Source organism: Pinus tabuliformis, chromosome 9 (assembly GCF_031772625.1).
Source record: "Pinus tabuliformis cultivar Carrire ecotype Pingquan chromosome 9, CPIR1, whole genome shotgun sequence".
NCBI lineage: Eukaryota > Viridiplantae > Streptophyta > Pinopsida > Pinales > Pinaceae > Pinus > Pinus tabuliformis.
In genome coordinates, this window is record NC_142307.1 from 1,347,586,895 (window position 1) to 1,347,611,017 (window position 24,123).

At 40.8% G+C, this 24,123-nt stretch overlaps 1 protein-coding gene across 2 annotated transcripts in view; it reads left to right on the forward strand.

Moving 5' to 3' along the window:
* LOC149153498 (uncharacterized) overlaps positions 1-24,123 on the forward strand; it is a 425,412-nt gene that overhangs the window by 248,557 nt on the left and 152,732 nt on the right. For both annotated transcript variants that reach the window (XM_089441366.1, XM_089441367.1), the window contains one exon: positions 6,084-6,149. In XM_089441366.1, coding sequence (XP_089297492.1) covers positions 6,084-6,149 — 66 coding nt within the window. The remainder of the gene's footprint in view (positions 1-6,083; positions 6,150-24,123) is intronic.

Below are 24,123 nucleotides of genomic sequence, written 5' to 3' on the forward strand. Positions count from 1 at the left end.
TGTTACTTGCGAGAGGGAGCGAAAGTGGGGAGCGGGAGCGACATTTTCAGAAGCTCCCAGTTTGGGAGTGAATCCCGGAGCGATTTTTTAAAAATATATATATATTTTATATTTTTTAATTTTTGATACATATATGTCAACAAAAACATGTAGAATGATGAATTAGATATGAAAAAAATAAAAAAACATAGATTGATCATTGAACCATATCACATCAATCATCTAGAAGTTATAATCTTCATCAACCATGTCCACAAGTTAGTAACATACATATTACAACTGCAACATATTGAGTCTCGTGAATCATGATTCATCAAATTCAATCTTAAAGTTTCAACTTCAAGCTTTCAAAATTGAAAATTCAATATATAACATTTATCATCATTGATCACCAAAGTTGTACTTGTAAGCTAAGTTTAAACATTACAAGAAATAATATCTTAGATATTTCTAAGTTCTAACTGTTAACATGAAATGAAATGTTGTAAAATGAATTATGAATAATGAAATGAAATGAAACAACTTTAGTCTTTCACGAAGCATCATATTCATAATTCACAATCATTACCAATGAGTTATAATTGCCAACTTCAGACTTTCATTGTCACAGTCATATATTGTTTACAAAAAATATCATTATGATATGAAAGAGTCAAGAGTCAAGGACTCGAGACTCAACAGTTATGAAAACTAATAGAAACTAGAAAAGACAAGTAAACTGTAAATCTACATGTGGCCCTTGCCACGAGAGTCTCCTGTATGAGCAGGTCGTAGTGGTCTTCTAGGAGTCTCCCGCACAGACCGATGACCAGAACTAGAAGGCACATGCCCTCCACGTGAGGGTGTAGATGGATGTGGCGACTACAAAGGAACAAGACTCGGAACTCGAGCACAGCTATTGGATGGTGGAGGTGGCATGGCTGTTGCAGCTGCTTCATCTTCATCCCTTATAAGTTCCTCTTCCAGTTCTTCAAGATGTATAGTGCCATCCTCCAAATTGTCATCCTCTGGGTGGTTGTCCCAAATTTTATATGTGGGATCCTCATAAGCCCGATCACAGTAATGACTCAACAACCTCAAGTTGTAGTGCACATAAACCAAGCTTTCTGCCCGGTTTTCATTGAGTCTATTTCTTTTCACATTATGTATGAAGCTATAGGTGCTCCAACACCTCTCTGCAAAAGAAGTATTTACAACCTGTGATAGAATTTTTTTATCAATTTTGGCAAAAGTCCTTGGCCGCCATATGTTTCCCACCATGTGAGAGAATCAAATCTGTCTCTGTCTTCCATTGCATGGAAGGTACCAAACAAACCAGTGCCATTGAAGTATCTGCCTATTTCAAGGCGCACAGCTGCACATTCCTCCCTGTCAGGTACCAACTTTTCTAATGCATCCAAATATCCTCTAGTTACCTCTGCATCTAAATGGGGTTTGGTCCTAATCCCACCCCCTGGTGCACGTTGGCCCAACCAAGATGTAGAGTAGTATTTTGGCATAAGGATATACACGAAGCAATGTAGTGGAATATTAAGTTTATTCCACCATACACACACAATCGTGAATTAGTTTGTACAAGTCAGTATCTTTGTTATGAACAATATCTTTTATTTGCCCCAACATGGTATCCATTTGCTCATACACCTCGCCAATCACTGGTTTATCTGTATCTGCAAACCAAATCATGTGATAAATGGGCTTGGTGAAATCCAATACTTGCCTCACACTTGAACAAAGCATACCATCAAGAGCGGCCTCCTCCACCAGTTCAAAACCTTGCTTGTCAGCTGCATTTGTAGCCCTTTCCTTTAATACCTGCCAGTGTGGACTTGATACCATGCTAGCCAATGACTCTCTTACCTTCAAAAGGCGCCTGAAGGTCAGGTAATAGCTACCAAATCTAGTCTTCACAATCTTCAACAACTCCAATCTTGAGTGACTGCGGAAAAGGCCATGGGTATTGCTATGATTTGTAATAAATTTTATCATTTGTTTGCCTTTCTTGTACAAATCACCAATCCACTTGTTTGTTCATTTTTGTTCTTAACAACATCATGCATCAAAAGGTTCAATGTGTGAACCAAACATCCAGACCAAAATATGTTGGGGTATTTATCCTCAATAATTGCTCCCGCTGCCTTACAATTAGGAGCATTATCAGTGATGACTTGGATGACATTGTATGGCCCAATACGGTCAATTGTTTCAAGTAATGCTTCTGCAATGTTGATGGCGGTCTTGAACTTGTCTGAGTAATCATATGCATTTAGAAAGATGGCGCAACTAACAGACACAACAAGAACACTTATCAATGGCTTTCCTTTTACATTTGTCCATCTATCAGATACAATGGACACCCCATGGTCAGTCCAAGAACTTGTCATTCTATTCAAAGAATGTGATATTTTTGCTTTTTCATGATCAAGTCCAGCGGTTCTTGCCTTGTCATACCCAGGGCTCTTGTATCCTTTAGGGGCATCATTTATGGCAGAAACCATTTCGTGCCAATAAGGTGAGCGAAGAACATTGAATGGTATCCCACATGCATAGAGAAACCTATAAACTTTTGAATCCACATCATTCTTACACCCCTCATCAAGGAAATCTAATATGGTTCTACACCTTAAAGCTGGTGACCCTATGCCTCCATATCCACTGCCTTGGGAGGATGCTGAAGGAGTTCTTTGTGCTTGTGATTGTGAGCTTGGTTCAAAGAAACCCCTTGATTTTTTAGATTTGTATTGGGCTTCCTCCTCTTCCCTTATGTATTTGGCTCTATCTGCTGCTGACACAACTGCACAAGTTTTGATTCCTATTTGTTTATCTCCATCCCATGGCCTTTTTCCGCAGAGGTGTTTTCTGGCACGGGTGTATGAACCTGTGTAATTATTGTTGCAATGGGGGCAATGAAATTTAGTGGTTCCACCCCCTTTCCCTGCTTCAGGCCTGTTAACATATTTCCACAATGGGGTTTGGTCTTGTTTAGTTTTTTGAAAGTCATGTTCACCCTCCTCCAGCTCCTCCTCACTGGGGTTTTCATCAAATCCACTTTCTCCAACTTCTTCATCCCCCTCTTCATTTTGGCCCCTCCGTTTCCTACTCTCCAACACCATAATAACTAGAAAAGGGACCAAAAAGAAGAAAATGCCAAGAAATATAACCAGGTCCATGATGTTTGATATTTGTAGGCTCTTGAATCTGCAAAATTTAATGGGAATGGGAATGAGAAAATTAATTTAATTTATTTAGATTCATGATTCATTTACTAAATAAGTTATATATTTACTAAATTACTAACTAAAATAAACTAAATTACTAAGTAACTAAAGTTTAAACTACTAAATGACTAAATTACTAACCTCCTTGTAGGCTTGCTCCTTGCTCCTCGGCGCTCGCTCCTCGCTCCTCCTCGCTGCTTTGCATAATCTCCTTGCCTCTCCTTAACTCATTCAAGTCACAATGAAATAAAAAATGCCCCCCAAGCCCTTTTAAAACAAATTTTATTTTATTTATTTATTTATTTTAAATTAATTTTTTTGGCGTTCTTGATCTTTTTCGTTGTTTATTCGCTCGATTCGCTCCTGGCGGCGCTCGCATTGCTCCTGGAGCGAAAATTAAAAGCTCGGGAGCGATTGCTCCCTGATCACTCTCAGGCTTAAATTTTCGCTTCGGGAGCGACGGGAGTGGCGCTCCCGAGGTTGGTCCCTGTTTTGGCAGGGAGCGCAAATTGTTTTATCGTGAGCGCAGTCTTGACCCGCTCCCGCCCGGAGCGTGGATTGGGAGCAAGTTCGAAGGGGGGGGGGGCGCTCCCTGCAACTCTGTTGTGTACAAAGTGTAGTAGCCTAGCGATAGTATGTTCCTATGGAAGAGTAGGTTGCAGATATACTCATGAAAGCTCTAGGGAGAGCTAAGTTCGTCTATTTTAGAGAACAAATGGGTATGATGGAGAACCCATTTCAATAGCAGGGATAGGCTACCTTGGATGATTTTCAGTTGCAGATGTTGCAGTTGCAACAACAACAGATGAGAGGGAGTTGTAGTGCAGATGCAGTGTTGGTAACAGGTCAGCAGTAACATAGATGCAACGAATATGAAAGTTGCGTAGTGGTTGGTGGGCAGTATGGCCAGACATCAACAACGCGACAAAAGATGATATAGAGATAGGGTGTTGCTACAAGGTGCGCAGTAGCATTAGAACACTTTCCTCGCTAAGAGGGAGTGTTAGTTTTTGTATCATCGAATGTGCTCTAGCCACGAAATTTGGTGGAGAGGCTAGAATACATGAGATCTCCAAATCCCAGAAATTGTTTCTGGAAATTCCACCTAGAAGTGTCTCAATTAGATTTTAACCTTTTGTTAAATATTTCAGTTTCCTATGTCTAAACTTAGGGAATATGGTTAAATAATTAGTATTAATTGAGATAAGGTGTGAATCATCTAGAAACTCACACTGATCGATCCATAGATGATCCTAGCCATTGATTAAGTTATAATCTTGGTTGTTGGTGCTCCAACAATGGATTATAAGAGCAGGTCGATGTGGTGATGGAGGATACACCAATGCAGATACTCAATTGCCTAGGCAGTTCGATTTTCTTAGTAGCAGTAGCTCAACAAAGAAGATAGAGCTAGAGGGTGAGTATCAGATGGAAGAGGAGGGTATGAACATTCTGGGAGGAAGGTTTCAAGTCCTCAGAAGAGGCAAAGGAAGGAAGGAAGGCCGAAATTCTTAGAGGGCTAGCGTAAGCTCTGTGTAGAGGGTGACACGGGGAGCTCAGTGCAAAGGCTAGGGAGGCAATTTTGGAGATAGAAAGTAGTTGTGGGGTGAGAGAAAATTCTCACAATAATTTTGCTAGTATTTTCCTTAGATTAGATTGCCAGTTGGGCATCTAAATTATTGTACTTAGAATTTCTACTGAAGAATAATAATAAAAACCTCATTTGTTGCACTGGTTTTCCCACATTGGGTTTTTCCGGGGACAATTGTCCAAAAATAACCGTGTCAAAATTCTCATGTGTGTGCTAGAATTTCTCAGTTTTCAGTATTTTATTTTCTGCAGTATTTTTAGTGCGGAAATTGCAGCTATGATTTTAATCGTTGTTTGCAGTAGCAAATAAACTGCATAATTAAATTTTTCAGTTTGAAGAATAATTTCTAGTTGCTGCAATAGATAAAAATTTCACAATAATAATCACTAATGATGATGACAATGTATATGCTGAATTGATGATGATGATTTGTTTGTGTTGAATTCATGATGATGATTATGTCTTTTTAGATATAGAATCAAGATTCTAAAAGATGAATGGTAATATGAAGTTCTTATTTTGTTTTATATATGTGTGTGTGTGTGCCATTTTCTTGCCGTATCGTATCCGAATTTTTGAAAATTTGTCGTATCCGTATCCGTTCCCGTATCTGTTTCAGTGCAACTTAGCCCACAAGAGAGGGCATGGTTGCCGAGGTATCAGTGGACAACTTGACTGATTGTTTCATTCAATTTTTCTAGTGGAGAGATTAGGAATTTCCTCTAGGGGTAATCTGAAAGATAATAGGTAGCATTAGATGTCCTTAGGCATATGCTGCTTTTCATTATGATTCTAATTTTGGATCGGTGAAGCTTCAAATAGAAAAGCTACCATTATCACAAATTTTCTTATTTAGCCGTGTAGTCTATCTTCTTGAATGTTGTGATAAAATTTTAAAAATTTTAAATGGTGAGTGCATGTTTGTTGAGAGTTGATATTTTATTAGTTGGTTTTAATTCTTAAGAAGACTCTTATTTCTAAATTCAAAATATTTGAAACATACCCAAATTAGTGTGTAAATATCTAACATTGTTTGGATACATGCAAATACTATTTATATATGTAGTCAAGAAAAGCACCTCATGTATGTGTCTTCTATTTTGTTGTTGTTTTGTTATGAGTACATTTTAGATTAAGTGTTTTTATGTGACTCTTAATTTGTTTATGTAGGTGATGGGTTTGGTTTTCTAATTTACGACATATAGCAGCAGAAATATTTTAAACCATTTATGTTGAATATTCCTTAAAATCTTATATAAATTACTTCTCTGCAGGTCTATCACCCACCTTTGGCCACAATAAATATAGGATCACTGTTGGGGAAAATATCAAGTTTGAAGGTGACTAAATTTATTGTATTTTATTGGTGTGGCAGTTTAAGCATTATTGCTAGAAGATTTGCATCTTGTAATTTGTATATATGAACCTAAGCAACTTGGATTGAGGCTATCTAAAATGTTTTAAGTGAAATATCGAGGAGTTAAAGATACCTATTTTTGTTGCATAGCCGTAAACATTTGTTTAGCAATTGAGGCTTCACTTTCTTCAATTATTTTGGCTTAGTATCTTTTATATGTAAGGATTTTCTTAGTGTAGTGATTGAGGTGTTTTATTCCAACCATTGTCATTCACATACATGCGACATCTTCTCTTTTTGGTCGTTAGGTTCAATGGAGGTAATTAATGCCTATCATCCTGACTGCCTAGGATACTGTTTTCATTTATCATATTCTAGGTCTTTCAATGAAAACCTTTTGGTTCTATCCTTACAACAATGACAATAGTAAGGACCTAGTGATTATAAATTGCAACATTGTACTATCAATCAACTGCTTCCAACAAATTTTACACTCCATGTTCCATTGTAGGATCCTTAAACTCTAGACTTGAAGCACAAACCATATATATGATCATAAATGAAGGAAACTAGATACAAGAGATAAATAAGATGAAATATGTGGAATATACCCTTGTATTGTGATAGTTAGAAGAAAGAAAGCAATGTTCACTTGCCTTTTAAGGAGGGCTGACCTTTGCCAAATCAAATCAAATTAAACTGTCCTGTGACCAAGCCCAAGTCAAACCTAGTCAAGCTTCCCATGAATAGCCTCCAAAATTCAGTCAACAGTGCCTCAGAAATTTCGGCTTGCCACAAAGAATTTGTCCTTCAATTCTTCCAATAGATTTGTCCTTTTGGCAACCTCAAATTCGTCCTTTAAGTCCCGAAATTCTGCCTTAGGTCATATGAATTAGCCTCATATGTGATTCAAATTTTTTATATCCAAAATGGAGAGGATGAATGCCAATATATAGTTGTTGAATGAGCCGAATTGTTGTGTCCCTTCACTGGGGCTGACTTGAAGCCAACCTTTCATTTGGAGGCAAAAATTCACAATCTGAAAATTCAGATTTTACTTCTTTTAAAGCTGACTTGAAGTACAATTCATATTTGTCATTTTGGAGGGCTAAATAAAATTATGAAGACCAACCTTAGCCACAAAACTTCAACACTTCCTCTTAGCTAAGAAGGTTTTCATAATGACTTCCACAAATGTTCTCTTGTTGAAAATTTCTATATTCCAAGAAAAGGTTGAATGAGCTCAGCTATGTTGATGAATCCATCCAGCACATGTTCAACACCATAACGATGTGGAAAGCACCGTCGCATCAGCATCAAAGGAGGAACAAGTCACCCACTAGTCCTAGGGTTACCAACTCAACAAGTCGTCACTTGGAGACATGTCACAAACCCCACTTGACCCAAGGTGAACCCGGGGCCCATTTACCATTCTCATATGTCATCACATGTCATGAATGGTAAATACCTATTTAATGCTATGAGGCACAAGCTCAACCCACTAGCCAAACCCCATGACAATATGGTTAAAATCCATGATTGGGGGAGCAATCCAGGCTTTGAGGCTCACTGTGCCAATCTCCCCAACCATAAACAATGGTTTCCCATTCAAAATCCATGACCTAATGGAGCGATCCAGACTTTGATGCTCATTGGGTCAATCTTTGCAATCATAAGTCATGGTTTCTCGATCAAACCCCATGAGCTAAGAGAGCAATCTAGGCCTTGATGTTTATAACATCAATACTCCCTTTCACCAAGGGAGGGATTATCAACCACTCCTAGCTTGTCCCAGTAGTATGCCAACCTCATCCAAGGACAAAGGTTTTGATCATAGAAATACATAGGAGCCTCACTGCTCCATGTGCTTTGACTGATCATCACAGTTGTCTCTGCACTTGATCAAATAATCCTAAAGCTACTTGTCTTCACAACTTATCAAGCAACTTGCAGTATACTCTATTTTAGTAGTGTTGTCATCTTCCTGCTCATCATAGCAGATCCCCAAGTTGAATCTGTGAATCCTAGCAGTTGTACTCAACACATGCCTTGTCTCAGTCATAAACTAACTAGCTTTCTTCGTTGGATCCATTACCACAATTGCTTTCTAGTCATCTCGGTGATCCAGGTAGCTCCGTCTATAGCAGAGGCAAATATCTCTGCCATTGTTGCTCCCTTTGACAGATGAGTCCTTCAAATTTTGTTGGCTAACTTGTTTCTTCTGAACTAGGAGCCCTTTCAACGTGATTCGAGATATCAATACATTTTTTCTTCCTCTTTAAGATGAATCACTCAAGGGAGAATCCCCTTGTGACACATTTTGCTTCGTTCTTGCAATACTTCCATCTATTGCCAAAGCCTTGGTAGCCTTCACAGTGTACCCACAATGCTCACTAGGAGGCCATGGAAAAACGATTACAACCCAACAAAAGAGACAAACTGATTGTTTCTTGTGTATGTATTTTCTCTATGTAATTATGTGATAACTGCAGTAGAATTTATTTTAATATTTGCTGAAGGGATTTCGCCAATAACTTATTGTGAAGGATAAGTAGGTGAAATAAATCAGTGGCTGCAGTAGAATTTCAGGTTAGAAATTTTCACATTGTATCAGAGCAGAGATCAGGCAATAGGAGAGAAGAATCGACTATGGATCAAGAGCATAATGCAAAGCCATCAACTCAAAGGGACTCACGCTGATTTCCAAAAGATAGCACAAGATACATGGATCACGATTATTCTATGTTAGCTTCCAGACTGGAAGAAGAAGTCGCTTGCCTAGCAAGCTCTGCCTCCTCTGAGGTCTGGTATATCAATAGTGGAGCTTCTTGGCATATGACAGGAATTCGAGAATGTTTTTCAAATTATCAGGAAGAAAGAATAAATTTTCAAATCACGATGGTAAATAAGGCAAAGTGTATCCCTGTAGGAAGAGGAACTGTAGTCTTTCAAACCAAAGCAGGAGAGCAGCTTTGAGCAACCAATGTGCTGCATGTGCCAGGATTGAGGATGAACTTACTCTCCGTATCTCAACTTCAAAACAAGGGCTATGATGTTTTCTTCATTAAGGAGAAAGTATATGTCAAACACCCGAATTGGAAAAAGAAGGCCCATATTGGAATCAAAAGTAACAGGGTGTATAGATTACAACTAGAATCTCCAATGGCACTTATAGGAAACAATGGGGATAAAGATTTGAATGAACTATGGCATAGGAGGATGGGATACTTACACCATGGGACTCTGAGTATTCTCAGGAAAACAGTATCAGGAGTTCGAGAACTAAGTCTCGAACGAGATGATGTATGTAGAGGGTGTGCTCTGGGCAAGTATGCCAAAGCAACATTTTCCAGAAGTAACAATAGAGCTAAGAGTGTTCTCGGATTGATACACTTAGACATCTGCGAACCGATGTCCAAGAAAGCTCTTAGTGGTGCCGAACACTTCGTCACCTTCATCGATGACCATTCCAGGAAGACTTGGATCTACTTTCTAAAAACCAAGGATGAGGTTTTGGTCAATTCAATGAGTTCAAGGCCCTAGTGGAGAATCTGCTAGGAAAGAAGATCAAAATGTTGTGCTCAGACAATGGTGGAGAGTATGTTGACAGGGACTTCACCGATTTTTGCGTTAGGGAAGCCATCGGAAGAGAGTGGACAACTCCCTACAATCCAGAGCAGAATGGAGTAGCAGAAAGGAAACAAGACTATTGTGAAGTAGCTATAGAGAAATGCTGTATGATCAGGATATGCCCAAATTCCTATGGGCAGAAGCATGCAGCACGACAGTTTATGTGCAGAACAGGATTCCACACATGGCATTGGTCAAAATCATTCCATAAAAGGTCTTCACCGAGAAGACACCCGAAGTGAGTCATTTCAGGATATTTTGGAGTTTGGCGTATTGCCGTATACCCGAAGAAAAGAGGAAGAAATTAGATCAAATTGGTGAGAAAGGATATCTTGTGGGATATAGCGAGAATGCTAAGGCATATATAGTCTATCTTCTAGGGAGTGGGAAGGTAGTAGTTTGACGGGATGTAAAGTTCATGGAGGACAAAGCTTTCAAGAAATCCCGAGAAATGCCTTCAGAGGAGAAATCAAAAGACGATCTGTTGGTTCAACCACTTCCACCAACAGAAACTTGTACCGACAATTCTCCTAAAGCGAAAGCTTCAGAACAAGAGGAATATCAGGAAGAGGAAGAACCAATAGACGTACCCACTACTAGTGGAAGAACGAGCAAGGAACTCCGATAGATTCTACGGGATCCAAAGGACTTCGTTCGTGCACCTAGGAATGACAAAAGGGAGGGAAAACAGCCAGACATATACCAAGCCCTATTAGCTCAAGTTGGGGAATCGTCTAGTTTTGAGGAGGCTGTTCAACATCAAGTACGGGTAGATGCTATGGTGAAGGAATACAATTTTATAATGGTCAATGATGTTTGAGAAGTGGTACCTAGGCCTAAGGACAGGTCAGTAGTAGGTTTGAGATGGATCTACAATGTCAAATATGTTGCAGACAACATCGTGGAGAAATATAAAGCCAGGTTTTTGGTTAAGGGTATGCTCAGAAGGAATGGATAGACTACGAAGAAACATTCGCCCCAGTAGCTAGGTATACTTCTATTAGAACCGTGATATCCCTTGCAACACAAATGGGGTGGGAGATTCACCAGCTGGATGTCAAGACGACATTCTTGAATGGGCTGATAGAAGAGGAAGTATACATTTAACAACCAGAGGGTTTTGAGACACATGAGAAGAAATCTCATGTATGTAGATTAAAGAAAGTCTTGTATGGGCTTAATTAGGCACTTAGAGCATGGTACAATCAAATTGATAGCTACTTGCAGAAGATGGGGTTCGCCAAGAGTGACGCAGATCCTAATATTTACTATCTTGTCGTAGAGAATGAGCCTCTAATCCTGGTGTTATATGTGGATGATTTTTTCCTGATAGGATCATCCAAGCTCATCAAAAACTGCAAGAAGAACCTAGCCACAAAATTCGACATGAAGGATTTGGGACAGAGGCATTATTTCCTGTGGTTGGAAGTTTGGCAGCAGAAGGCTGAGATCTTCCTTGGACAAGGGAGATAAGCTACAGAGATCTTGAAGAGATTCAAGGTGCAGGACTGTAGACCTATGGCAACTCGAGTGATCACCAATTGGAAGAAGATTGATGCATCAGAAGACAAAGATGTTGATCCCACCTTGTACAGGCAGCTTATAGGGTCCCTGATGTATTTGGTCAATACCAGGCTAGGCATTTGTTACACTGTTAACATGCTTAGTCAGTTCATGGTGGAACCCAAGAGGGCGCACCGGGAAACAACTAAACATGTTTTCAGATATATACAAGGAACAATCGAGCATGGACTATTGTACACCCAAGGCAATGACATCAGGGTGAGTGGGTTCACTGATGCAGATTGGGCTAGAAGTTTAGTAGATCGGAAAAGTACAACGGGGTATTGTTTTAACATTGGATCAGGAATGACATCCTGGTGTAGTAGAAAACATAAATCCATGGCTCTGAGCTCAATTGAAGCAGAATATATGGCAGCTAGCACAACTTCGTGCGAAGCCATATAGCTTAGGAAATTGCTTGTGAATCTATTCAGGAGAAGGATGGAAGTGACCAAGATTTTGTGTGATAACCAGAGTTGCATCAAGCTCTCTGAAAGTCCAGTTTTTCATGATTGATCGAAGCACATTGATATCAGGTGTCACTTTGTCAGAGACTGTGTCCAACGATGGGCAGTACAGTTGAGGTACACTCCTACAGGAGAACTGGTGGCAGACATCCTCAGCAAGGCTCTAGGAAGAACAAAGTTTGTTTATTTCAGGGAGAAGATGGGGATGGTGAAGAATCCATTTCGGTAGTAGAAATGGATAGGTATCGCGAGTTGCAGTGCAGCAGTTAGCAGTGACAATGCTATGGGTAGCATGATGTAGCATGTTGAAAGGGAGTTGCAATACAGATGTAGCAGTGGCAATGGCGGTGTCATGGGCAGCAGTACATGGAGCAGTAGTGCAATGGATGTGGGGCAATCAACCAAGCATCAACACAGAGGGCTGATGCGGAGGATCAGTGTGATGCTTCTATTGTGAAGTATTGCTAGAGCACATTCATTGCTAAGAGGGAGTCTAGATTTTTGGTAGCATCGAATGTGCTCTAGCCTTGAAATTTGGTGGAGAGGCTAAGGCATATGAGATCTCCAAGGCCCATAAATTGTTTGGAGAAATTCCACCCGCATAAGGAGTTATTAAAATAATTAATATTTTTAATGGGTTCCTAAGTCTAAACTTAGGAAAATTAAAATATTAATGGGTATTAATAAAGATAGGAGTGAGAATCTTCTAAGAGGCAAGGATCGAGTCCGTTTTAATCTTAGCCTTTGATTAGAGACTTAATCATCAGTCGTTGATTCATCAACATGAAAAGTATAAGAGAAGACTTGAGGATCATTTGGCGACACACTGGCATATACTCAGTATCTCACGGAAAATAAATTCTCAAAGAGAAGGAGACCGATTTCAGAGGGAGAGTTGTAGGGTGGAGGAAGAGGAGGGCATCAGCAGCAGTCAATGGCTGAGGAGGAGGTGACGCAGGGACATTGATAGACAGCGCAAAGGGAGATGCAACCCTCACATAGGCTGACGCAGAGGGACGCAGAGCCATGCAGAGCCATGCTGAGTCACACAGAGTGATGCAGAATTGATGCAGAAGTGGGAGAAGGGTCTTCAAGGTGTCATAAAGTTTCCAGGGGAAAGTCTCAGGTGTTTTCTCTCAGTTTCTCTACAAAACATTCCTCGTAAAAGCGATTGTCACGAAAGATTAGTAAAACCCTCATCTGCAACGTCGATTTTCACACATTGGATTTTTCCGAGGACAATTGTCCACAAACATTTGTGTTAATATGATTGGTTCTTGTGTATTTATTTTCTCTGTGTAATTATGTGATAACTGCGGTAGAAATTATTTCAATATTTGCTGAAGGGATTTCGTAAATAACCTATTGTGAAGAATAAGTAGGTGAAATAAATTAGTAGTTGCAGTAGAATTTCAGGCTAGAAATTTTCATAGGAAGCAGCGAGGCATATTCTGAGATATATTCGCTTCACAGTAGAGTATGGATTGAGATATACTCGAGGGGATGATGTCAGACTTTGTGGGTACATAGATGCAGATTGGGCAGGCAGTTCAGTGGACAAGAAAAGTACCTTCAGGTACTGCTTCAGTGTTGGATTAGGGATGGTTTCTTGGTGTAGCAGGATGCAGAAGTCAGTAGCACTGAGTTCTGCAGAAGCAGAGTACATGGTAACCAACACAGCTACGTGAGAAGCTGTATGGTTTCAGAAATTGCTAGTGAGCTTGTTCAGGTAGAGGATGGAAGCAACCAATGTCTATTGTGATAATCAGAGTTGCATCAAGCTCTCTGAGAATCTAGTGTTTCATAACAAGTCAAAGCACATCAATATTCGGTGTCACTTCATCAGGGATTGTGTACAACGAGGAGCGATCCAGCTACAATATGTTACCACAGAAGTGCAGGTTGCAGATATACTAACAAAAGCTTTAGGGAGAGCTATGTTCGTTTATTTTACAGAACATATGGGTATGGTGGAAAACTTGTTTTAGTAGTAGGGACAAGCTATTTTGGATGCTTCTCAGTTGCAGTTGTTGTAGTTGTAGCAACAACAGATGAGAGGGAGTTGCAGTGCAGATGCAGTGTTGCAGTAGTTCAACAGGGTCAACAACAACACAGATGCAACGTATATCAGAGGTTCTCAGTGGTTGGTCTGCAGTATGACCAGACATCAACAATGTGACATGTGATGATGCAGAGACACGACACTGTCACATTATGTGTAGTAGAGCACTAGAACACATTCCTTGCTAAGATGGAGTGTTAGTTTTTTAGCATCGAATGTATTCTAGCCATGAAATTTTGTGGAGAGGCTAGAATGCATGAGATCTCCAAAACCTTGAAATCATTTCTGGAAATTCCAACTAGAAGTGACTAATTTAGATTATTAATCGATTTTTGAATATTTCCTAAGTCTAAACTTAGGGAAAATTGTTAATTAATTAGTATTAATTGAGATAAGATGAGAATCATCTAGAAACTCACGCAGATGGATCCAGAGATGATCCTATCCATTGATTAAGTTTTAATCTTGGCCTTTGGTGCTCCAACAATGGATTATAAGAGGAAGTTTGCAGATACTTAGTTGCCTAGGCAATTTAATTTTCTCAAAAGCAGCAACTGAATAGAGAAGATAGAGCTAGAGGGTGAGTAATAGGTGGAAGAGAAGAGGCAGCAACAAGAGGATGAGTTATTTCCAGTGCAGGAATGCGTGAGTCAAGGAACGCTAGTGTAGGAAGCACAAGTGTCAAGGTTGCTTATGGTATATCTTTGCCAGATTTTCTTGCTGTGGATTGCCAGTTTTCGACATCCAGATTGTATTCAGATTTGCTGCTGAATATTATTAATAAAAAACCTCACTATTGCACTGATTTTTGGTAGCATCAGATGTGCTCTAGCCTTGAAATTTGATCAAGAGGCTAAGGAATATCAGATCTCCAAGATCCAGAAATCGTTTGGCGAAATTACACCCGGATGAGGAGTTATTAAAATAATTAATATTTTTAATGGGTTCCTAAGTCTAAACTTAGGAAAATTAAAATATAAATGGCTATTAATAAATATAATGGTGAGAAGCTTCCAAGAGATGAGGATCAAGTTTGTTTTAATCTTAGCTGTTGATTAAAGACTTAATCTCGGCTGTTGATTAATCAACATGAAAAGTATAGGAGAAGACTTGAGGATCATTTGGAGACACACCGAAAGATACTCAGTCTCTCAAGAAAAATCAATTCTCAATGACGAGTGTTGATTTGGGGTAGCATCGGATGTGCTTTAGTCACGAAATTTGGTGGAGAGGTTCGGGCACATGAGATCTCCAATACCCAGAAAGGGTTTGGGCAGATTTTAAACAAATCAGGAGATATTAAAATAATTAATATTTTTAATGAAGTTCCTAAGTCTAAACTTAGGGAAAATAAAATATTAATGTGTATTAATATGAATTTGTGTTAGAATGGTCCAGAAGACATGGATCAAGCTAGATCTAATCTTAGCCGTTGATTAGGGACTTAATCTCGGCTGTTGAGATGTCAATAAGAACTGTATAAGAGGAGGCTTGAGGGTCACTTGGAGAACATATTGAGGGAGACCAGTCAGTTCAATTTCTGGAGCGGGTTTTGCTGAGAAATTGAACTAGTGGTCTGGAGAGTAGTGAGGAGGCAACAAGTACGAAACAGAGAGATGGGAGATCAACGCAGAGGCAGAAGAGGTAGACGCAGAGCCAGAGGAAGCCACACAGAGGCAGAAGAGGTAGACACAGAGCCAGAGGAAGCCACACAGAGGCAGCAGAGACTGCGCAGAGCCAGAAGGGCCTGCGCCATCCATGCAGAAGCTGCAGGAGTGACGCAGAAGGCCGGAGAGGCTGCGCAGAGCCTTAGTAGGCTGACGCAGAGCCTCAGTAGGCTAACGTAGAGGGTTTCAAGCTGACGCAGAGGTTAGTAGGGCCTACGCTGGGTTTAGAAGAAGTGTTGGAAATTTGTCTATCTGTGGGTAAGCCAGTTTGGCACCCTATTGTACTAGAAAATTGCTGAATAATAAAATCCTCCCTTGCTGCACTGGTTTTCCGACATTGGGTTTTTCCAGGGACATTAGTCCAAAATAACTGTGTTAATGTGTGCATATGTTTGTTTTTGTATTATGGTGTGATATCTGCAGCAATATTTATTTTAATGTTTTTTGAAGTAATTTCATGAATAACTTATGATGAAATAAGTAGAAAAAGTAAATCAGTTGCTGAAGTGATAGAATTTTCACATGGTACCAGAGTAAGTAAGCAGAGATAGAAAGGGAAAATCAGTTATGGGTCGAGACCACAATGTAGAGGCATCCACCTCAGGGGACTCATGCAGATTTTCAGAAGATTGCACAAGAGAGAGAGAGATTTCTATTTCTCTATGTTCGCTTCCAGGTTGGAAGAAGAAGTGGCGTGCATGACTAGTGTTGCATCATCAGAAGTGTGGTATATAGACAGTGGAGCCTGATGGCCTATGATGGGAATCAGGGAGTGTTTTTCGGAATATCGAGAAGAGAAGATGAATTTTTAGATCACCATGGGGAACAAGGCAAAGTGTACTTTGTAGGAAAGGGTACCATAGCTTTTCAAACAGAATCACGAGAATGGTTTTGTGCCACAAATGTGCTGCATGTACCACGATTGGGGATGAACTTACTTTCTGTGTCACAACTACAAGGCAAGGGCTATGATGTTTACTTCATCAAGGAAAAGGTATACGTCAAACACCCAAGCTGGAAAAAGAAAGTGTAGATCGGGATCAAAAGTAGTCGGTTGTATATATTACAACTAGAATCTCCAATGGCACTAATAGGTAGTCATGGGGACAAACACTTGAACGAACTATGACATAGAAGGATGGGTCACTTGCACCATGGAGCTCTGAGAATTCTCAGGAGCACTGTAATCAGAGTTCCGGATCTGAGTATGGAATGAAATGATGTATGCAGGGGATGCACTCTAGGAAAGTATGCCAAGGGGGCATTTCCTAGGAGCAACCACAGGGCCAAGAGTGTACTAGGATTGATACACTCAGATATCTACGGACCTATGTTCGTCAAAGCTCTTAGTGGTGCCGAGTATTTCCTTACCTTCATTGATGACCACTTGAGGAAAACTTGGATCTATTTTCTGAAAACCAAGGATGAGGTTTTTTGTCGATTCAAGGAGTTCAAGGCTCTAGTGGAGAATCTAATAGGTAAGAAAATAAAAGTCTTGCGCTCAGATAATGGTGGAGAGTATGTCGATAAGGACTTCACTGATTATTACGCTAAGGAGGGCATCAAAAGAGAGTGGACAACTCCCTACAATCTAGAGCAGAATGGGGTAAATAGGACCATTGTAGAAGCAGCTAAGGCCATGCTATATGATCAGGATATGCCAAAATTCCTGTGGGCGGAAGCATGCAACATAGCTGTCTACGTTCAGAACAGGACTCCTCATCGGGAATTGGGAAAGATTACTCCAAAGAAAGTCTTCACTGGGAAGACACTTGAAGTCAGTCATTTTAGTATATTTGGGAGTTTAGCATATTGTCGCATACCCGAAGAAAAGAGGAAGAAGTTGGATCAGACTGCAGAAAAGGGGTATTTGGTAGGATATAGCGAGAATGCTAAGGCATACAGAATCTATCTTCTAGGAAGCAGGAAGGTAGTAGTACTACGAAATGTAAAGTTCATGGAGGACAGAGCTTTCAGAAGATCTCGCGAAATGCCTTCCGAGGAGCAATTGAGAGAGGATTTGTTGGTCATGCCTCTTCAACCAATGAAAGTGAAGAATTCTTCCTCAGATCAGGAAGATTCTCAGGATGAGGAGGAGGAGCGAATAGAAGCACCTGCTGGTAGAGGAAGAACCAGCAGGGAACTTCGTCAGATTCTGCGTGATGCAGAGAACTTCATCGGAGAGCCAAGGAACAGTAAAAGAGAGCGAAAACAACCAGACAAGTATCAGGCGTTAGTAGCTCAGGATGGGGAACATGGCAGCTTCAAGGAGGCAGCTTAGCATCAGGTCTGGCTAGATGCGATGGTGGAGTATAACTCCATAATGGTAAACGATGTCTGGGAGGTGGTGTCAAGGCCTCAAGACAGATCTGTGGTAGGTTCAAGATGGATCTACAAGATCAATTATGTTGCGGACAACAATGTTGAAAAATACAAGGCCAGGGTGTTGGCTAAGGGCTATGCTCAAAGGGAAGGGATTGACTATGAGGAAACCTTCGCCCCGGTAGCCAGGTATACATCTATGAGGACCGTGATATCTCTTGCAGCCTAAATGGGATGGGAGATCCGTCAGATGGATGTGAAGACAATATTTCTAAACGGGGTAATAGAAGAAGAGGTATACATTGAACAATTAGAGGTCTTTGAGACTGATGAGAAGAAGTCTCATGTATGCAGACTGAAGAAAGCCTTGTATGGGCCGAGGCAGGGAGTGAGAGCATGGTACGGTCGAATAGATGGCTACTTGCAAAAGATGGGGTTTGTCAAGAATGACACGGATCCGAATCTCTACTATTTGGTCGTAGAGAACGAGCCACTTATCTTAGTATTATATGTGGATGATCTCTTCCTGACAAGTTTATCCAGACTCATTGAAGACTGCAAGAAGAATTTAGCCACAAAGTTTGATATGAAGGATCTAGGACGAATGCACTATTTCCTAGGGTTGGAAGTTTGGCAGCAAAAAGGAGAAATCTTCCTTGGGCAAGGAAGGTATGCTACAGAAATCCTGAAAAGGTTCAAGATGGGAGACTGTAGACCTATGGCTATGCCAATGATCACCAATTGGAAGAAGATTGATGCATCAGAAGACAAGTACGTCAATCCCACCCTATACCGACAGCTCATAGGGTCCCTGATGTATCTAGTCAATACCAGGCCAAATATTTGCTACGTTGTTAACACCCTCAGTCAGTTCATGGTGGAACTAGAGAGGGTTCACTGGACAGCAGCCAAACATCTTCTGAGGTATTTACAAGGAACAGTTGATTATGGGCTCTTATACACCACGGGGAAGGATATCAGGTTGAGTGGATTTACTGATGCAGATTGGGTATGAAGTTCAGTGGATTGGAAAAGTACCTCTGGGTACTGTTTCAACATTGGATCAGGAATGACCTCCTGGTGCAGTAGGAAATAGAAGTCTGTGGCTCTGAGCTCGTCTGAGGCAGAATATATGGCAGTAAGCACAACGTCGTGTGAGGCCATATGGCTTAGAAAACTGCTGGTAAACCTATTCAGAAGAAATATGGAGGCGACCAGCATCATGTGTGATAATCAGAGTTGCATCAAACTCTCTGAGAATCCAGTATTCCATGATAGGTCGAAGCATCTTGATATCCAGTGTCACTTTGTTAGAGATTGTGTCCAACGAGGAGCTATACAGTTGAGCTACACTCCTACAGGGGCACAAGTGGCAGATATCCTCACCAAGGCCCTTGGAAAGTCAAAATTTGACTACTTTAGGGAAAAGATGGGGATGGTAAAGAACCCCTTTTAGAAGTAGTGTGTTAGTAGCACGAATGAAGAGGGAGTTGCAGTGCAGATGTAGTGTTGGGAGAAAGGACGAACAACAACATAGATGCAGAGGGAGTTGCAGTGTTGGGAGAAAGGACCAGCAACAACACAGATGCAGAGGGAGCTGTTGGACAGAGGTAGCAGTGGTAGTGGCAGAACCATGGGCAGCAGTACAGGATACAATAGTGTAGAGGATGTTGGGCAGGAAAGCCTAGCATCGGCACAGGTACCGATGTCAGATGATCAAAGTAATACTCAGTGAGGAGTATTGCTAGAACACAATCCTCGCTAAGAGGGCGTGTTGATTTGGGGTAGCATCGGATGTGCTCTAGCCACGAAATTTGGTGGAGAGGTTGGGGCACATGAGGTCTCTAATACCCAGAAAGGGTTTGGACAAATTCTAAACAAATCAGGAGATATTAAAATAATTAATATTTTTAATGAAGTCCCTAAGTTTAGACTTAGGGAAAGTAAAATATTAATGTGTATTAATATGAATGTGTGTTAGAATGATCCAAAAGACATGGATCAAGCCAGATCTAATCTTATCCGTTGATTAGGGACTTAATCTTGGTCGTTGAGATGTCAATAGGAAAAGTATAAGAGGAGGCTTGAGGGTCACTTGGAGAACATACTGAGGGAGGCCAGTCAGTTCAATTTATGGAGCGGGGTTTGCTGAGAAATTGAACCAGTGGTCTGGAGAGCAGTCAGGAGGCAGCAAGTACAGAACAGAGAGACGGGAGATCAGCGCAGAGGTAGACGCAGAGGCAGAGGAAGCCATGCAGAGGCAGCAGAGACTGCGCAGAGGTAGAAGGGCCTACGTCATCCACGCAGAAGCTACATGAGTGACGCAGAAGGTTAGAGAGGCTGTGCAGAGCCTCAGTAGGCTGACACAGAGGGTTTCAGGATGACGCAGAGGTCAGTAGGGCCTATGTAGTGTTCAGAAGAAGTGCTGGAAATTTGTCTATCTGTGGGTAAGCTAGTTTGGCACCTTGTTGTACTTGAAAATTGCTGAACAATAAAATCCTCCCTTACTGCATCGGTTATCCCACATTGGGTTTTTCCGGGGACATTAGCACAAAATAACTGTGTCAATGTGTGCATGTGTTTGTTTTTGTATTATGGTGTGATATCTGCAGCAATATTTATTTTAATGTTTGTTGAAGTAATTTCATGAATAACTTATGATGAAATAAGTAGGAAAAGTAAATTAGTTGCTGCAGTGATAGAATTTTCACAAGGAGATCAGTTTTAGAGGGAGAGTTGCAGGGTGGAGGAAGAGGAGGGCATTAGCAGCAGTCAGTGATTGAGGAGGAGGTGACGCAGGGAAATTGAGAGACAACGCAGAGGGAGACGCTGTCCAGGGGAGATGCAACCCTCACGCAGGCTGACGCAGAGGGACGTAGAGCCATGCTCAGTCGCGTAGAGTTGCGCAAAAGTGACACAAAAGTGGGAGAAGGGTCTCCAAGGTGTCATAAAGTTTCTAGGGGAATGGTTGTTGTGTTTTCTCTCAGTTTCTCTGTAAAATCATTCCTTGTAAAAGCAATTGTTGCTGGAGATTAATAAAATGTCTGTTGCACTGGTTTTCACACATTGGGTTTTTCCGGGGACTGTTGTCCAAAAACAACTGTGTTGATGTGATTGGTTCTTGTGTATGTATTTTCTTTGTGTAATTATGTGATAACTGCAGTAGAATTTATTTTAATATTTGCTGAAGGGATTTCGTAAATAACTTATTATGAAGAATTAGTTGTGAAATAAATCAGTATCTGCAGTAGAATTTCAGGTTAGAACTTTTCACATGGTATTAGAGTAGAGATCCGACAACAGGAGAGAAGAATTGACTCTAGGTCAAGAGCATGATGCAGAGGCATTAACTCAAAGGGACTCACACAGATTTCCAAAAGATAGCACAAGAGACATGGATCACGATTATTCTATGTTAGCTTCCAGATTGGAAGAAGAAGTAGCTTGCCTAGCAAGCTCTGCCTCCTCTGAGGTTTGGTATATAGATAGTAGAGCTTCCTGGCATATGACAGGAATTCGAGAATGTTTTTCAGATTATCAGGAAGAAAGGATGAATTTTCAGATCACCATGGGAAATAAGGCAAAGTGTACCCCAATAGGAAGAGGTGTTGTAGTCTTTCAAATTGAAGTAGGACAACGACTTCTAGCAACCAATGTGCTACATGTTCCAGAATTGGGGATGAACTTACTCTCTGTATCTCAACTTCAAAACAAGGGCTATGACGTTTTCTTCGTTAAGGAGAAAGTATATGTCAAACACCCAAGTTGGAAAAAGAAGGCCCAGATTGGAATCAGAAGTAACAAATTGTATAGATTACAGCTAGAATCTCCAATGGCATTGATAGGCAGCAATGGGGATAAATATTTGAATGAACTATGGCACAGGAGGATGGGACACTTACACCAGGGGGCTCTGAGAATTCTCAGGAACACAGTATCAAGAGTTTCAAAACTAAGTACCGAACGAGATGATGTATGCAGAGGGTGTGCTATAGGCAAGTATGCCAATGTAGTGTTTTCCAGAAGTAGCAATAGAGCTAAGAGTGTTCTAGGATTGATACACTCAGACATCTGTGGACCGATGTCCACAGAAGCTCTTAGTGGTGCTGAATACTTCGTCAACTTCATCGATGACCATTCCGGGAAGACTTGGATCTACTTTATGAAAACCAAGGATGAGGTTTTTGGTCGATTCAAAGAGTTCAAGGCCCTAGTGAAGAATCTAACAGGAAAAAGGATAAAAGTGTTGCGCTCAGACAATGATGGAGAGTATGTTGACAAGGACTTCACCAATTTTTTGTGTTAGGGAAGCCATCAGAAGAGAGTGGACAACTCCCTACAATCCGGAAAAGAATGGAGTAGCAGAAAGGAAAAACAGGACTATTGTGGAAGTAGCTAGGGAAATGTTGTATGATCAGGATATGCCCAAATTCCTGTGGGCAAAAGCATGCAACACGACAGTTTATGTGCAAAACAGGACTCCGCACAGGGCATTGGGCAAAATCACTCCAAAAAAGTTCTTCACCGGGAAGATAGCTGAAGTCAATCATTTCAGGATATTTGAGAGTTTGGCGTATTTCTGTATACCCGAAGAAAAGAGAAAGAAATTAGATCAAACTGGTGAGAAAGGATATCTTGTGGGATATAGCGAGAATGCTAAGACATATAGAGTCTATCTTCCATGGAGTCGGAAGGTAGTAGTTTGACGAGATTTAAAGTTCGTGGCGGATAGAGATTTCAGGAAGTCCTGAGGAATGCCTTCATAGGAGCAGTCAAAAGACGATCTATTGGTCCAACCACTTCGACCAGTAGAAAGTAGTACCAACAATTCTCCTAAAGAGAAAGCTTCATAATAGGAGGAATCTTAGGAGGAGGAAGAGCTGATAGATGTACCCACTACCAATGGAAGAACAAGTTGGGAACTCCGACAAATTCTACGTGATGTAGAGAACTTCATTGGTGCACCCAGGAATGACAAAAGGGAGCGAAGACAACCAGACAGATACCGGACCCTAGTAGCTCAGGTTGCGGAACCATCTAGTTTTCAGAAGGCCATTTAGCATCAAGTATGGGTAGATACTATGGTGGAGGAATACAGTTTTATAATGGTCAATGATGTCTGGGAAGTGGTACCTAGGCCTCAAGATAGGTCAGTGGTAGGTTCGAGATGGATCTACAAAGTCAAACTGCAGACGATAGTGTGGAGAAATACAAAGCCAAGTTTGTGGCTAAGGGGTATGCTCAGAATGAAGGGATAGACTACGAAGAAACCTTCGCCCCGGTAGCGAGGTATACTTCTATTAGAAACGTGATACCCCTGCAGCACAAATGGGGTGGGAGATTCACCTGATGGATGTCAAGACGACATTCTTGAATAGGGTGATAGAAGAGGAAGTATACATTGAACAACCAGAGGGTTTTGAGACACATGAGAAGAAATCTCATGTATGCAGATTAAAGAAAGCCTTGTATGGGCTTAAACAAGCACCTGAAGCATGGTATGGTCGAATTGATGGCTACTTGCAGAAGATGGGGTTTGTCAAGAGTGACGCGGATCCTAATCTCTACTATCTTGTCGTAGAGAATGAGCCTCTAATCTTGGTGTTATATGTGGATGATCTTTTCTTGACAAGATCATCTAGGCTCATCAAAGACTGCAAGAAGAACCTAGCCACAGAATTCAACATGAAGGATTTGGGACAGATGCATTAATTCCTGGGGTTGGAAGTTTGGCCACAGAAGGGTGAGATCTTCTTTGGACAAGGGAGATATGCTACAGAGATCTTGAAGATATTCAAGATGCAGGACTGTAGACCTATGGCTACTCCAATGATCACCAACTGGAAGAAGATTGATGCATTAGAAGACAAACACGTTGATCCCACCTTGTACAAGCAGCTTATAGGGTCCTTGATGTATTTGGTCAATACCAGACCAGACATTTGTTCCACTGTGAACACCCTCAGTCAGTTCATGGTGGAACCCAAGTGGGCGCACTGGGCAACAACCAAACATGTTCTCAGATATATATAAGGAACAATTGAGCATGGACTATTGTAGACCCAAGGCAATGACCTCAGGGTGAGTGGGTTCACTGATGCAGATTGGGCTGGAAGTTCAGTAGATCGAAAAAGTACAACTGGGTATTGTTTTAACATTGGATTAGGAATGAACTCCTGGTGTAGTAGAAAGCATAAATCCATGGCTTTGAGCTTAGCTAAAGCATAATATATGGTAGTTAGTACA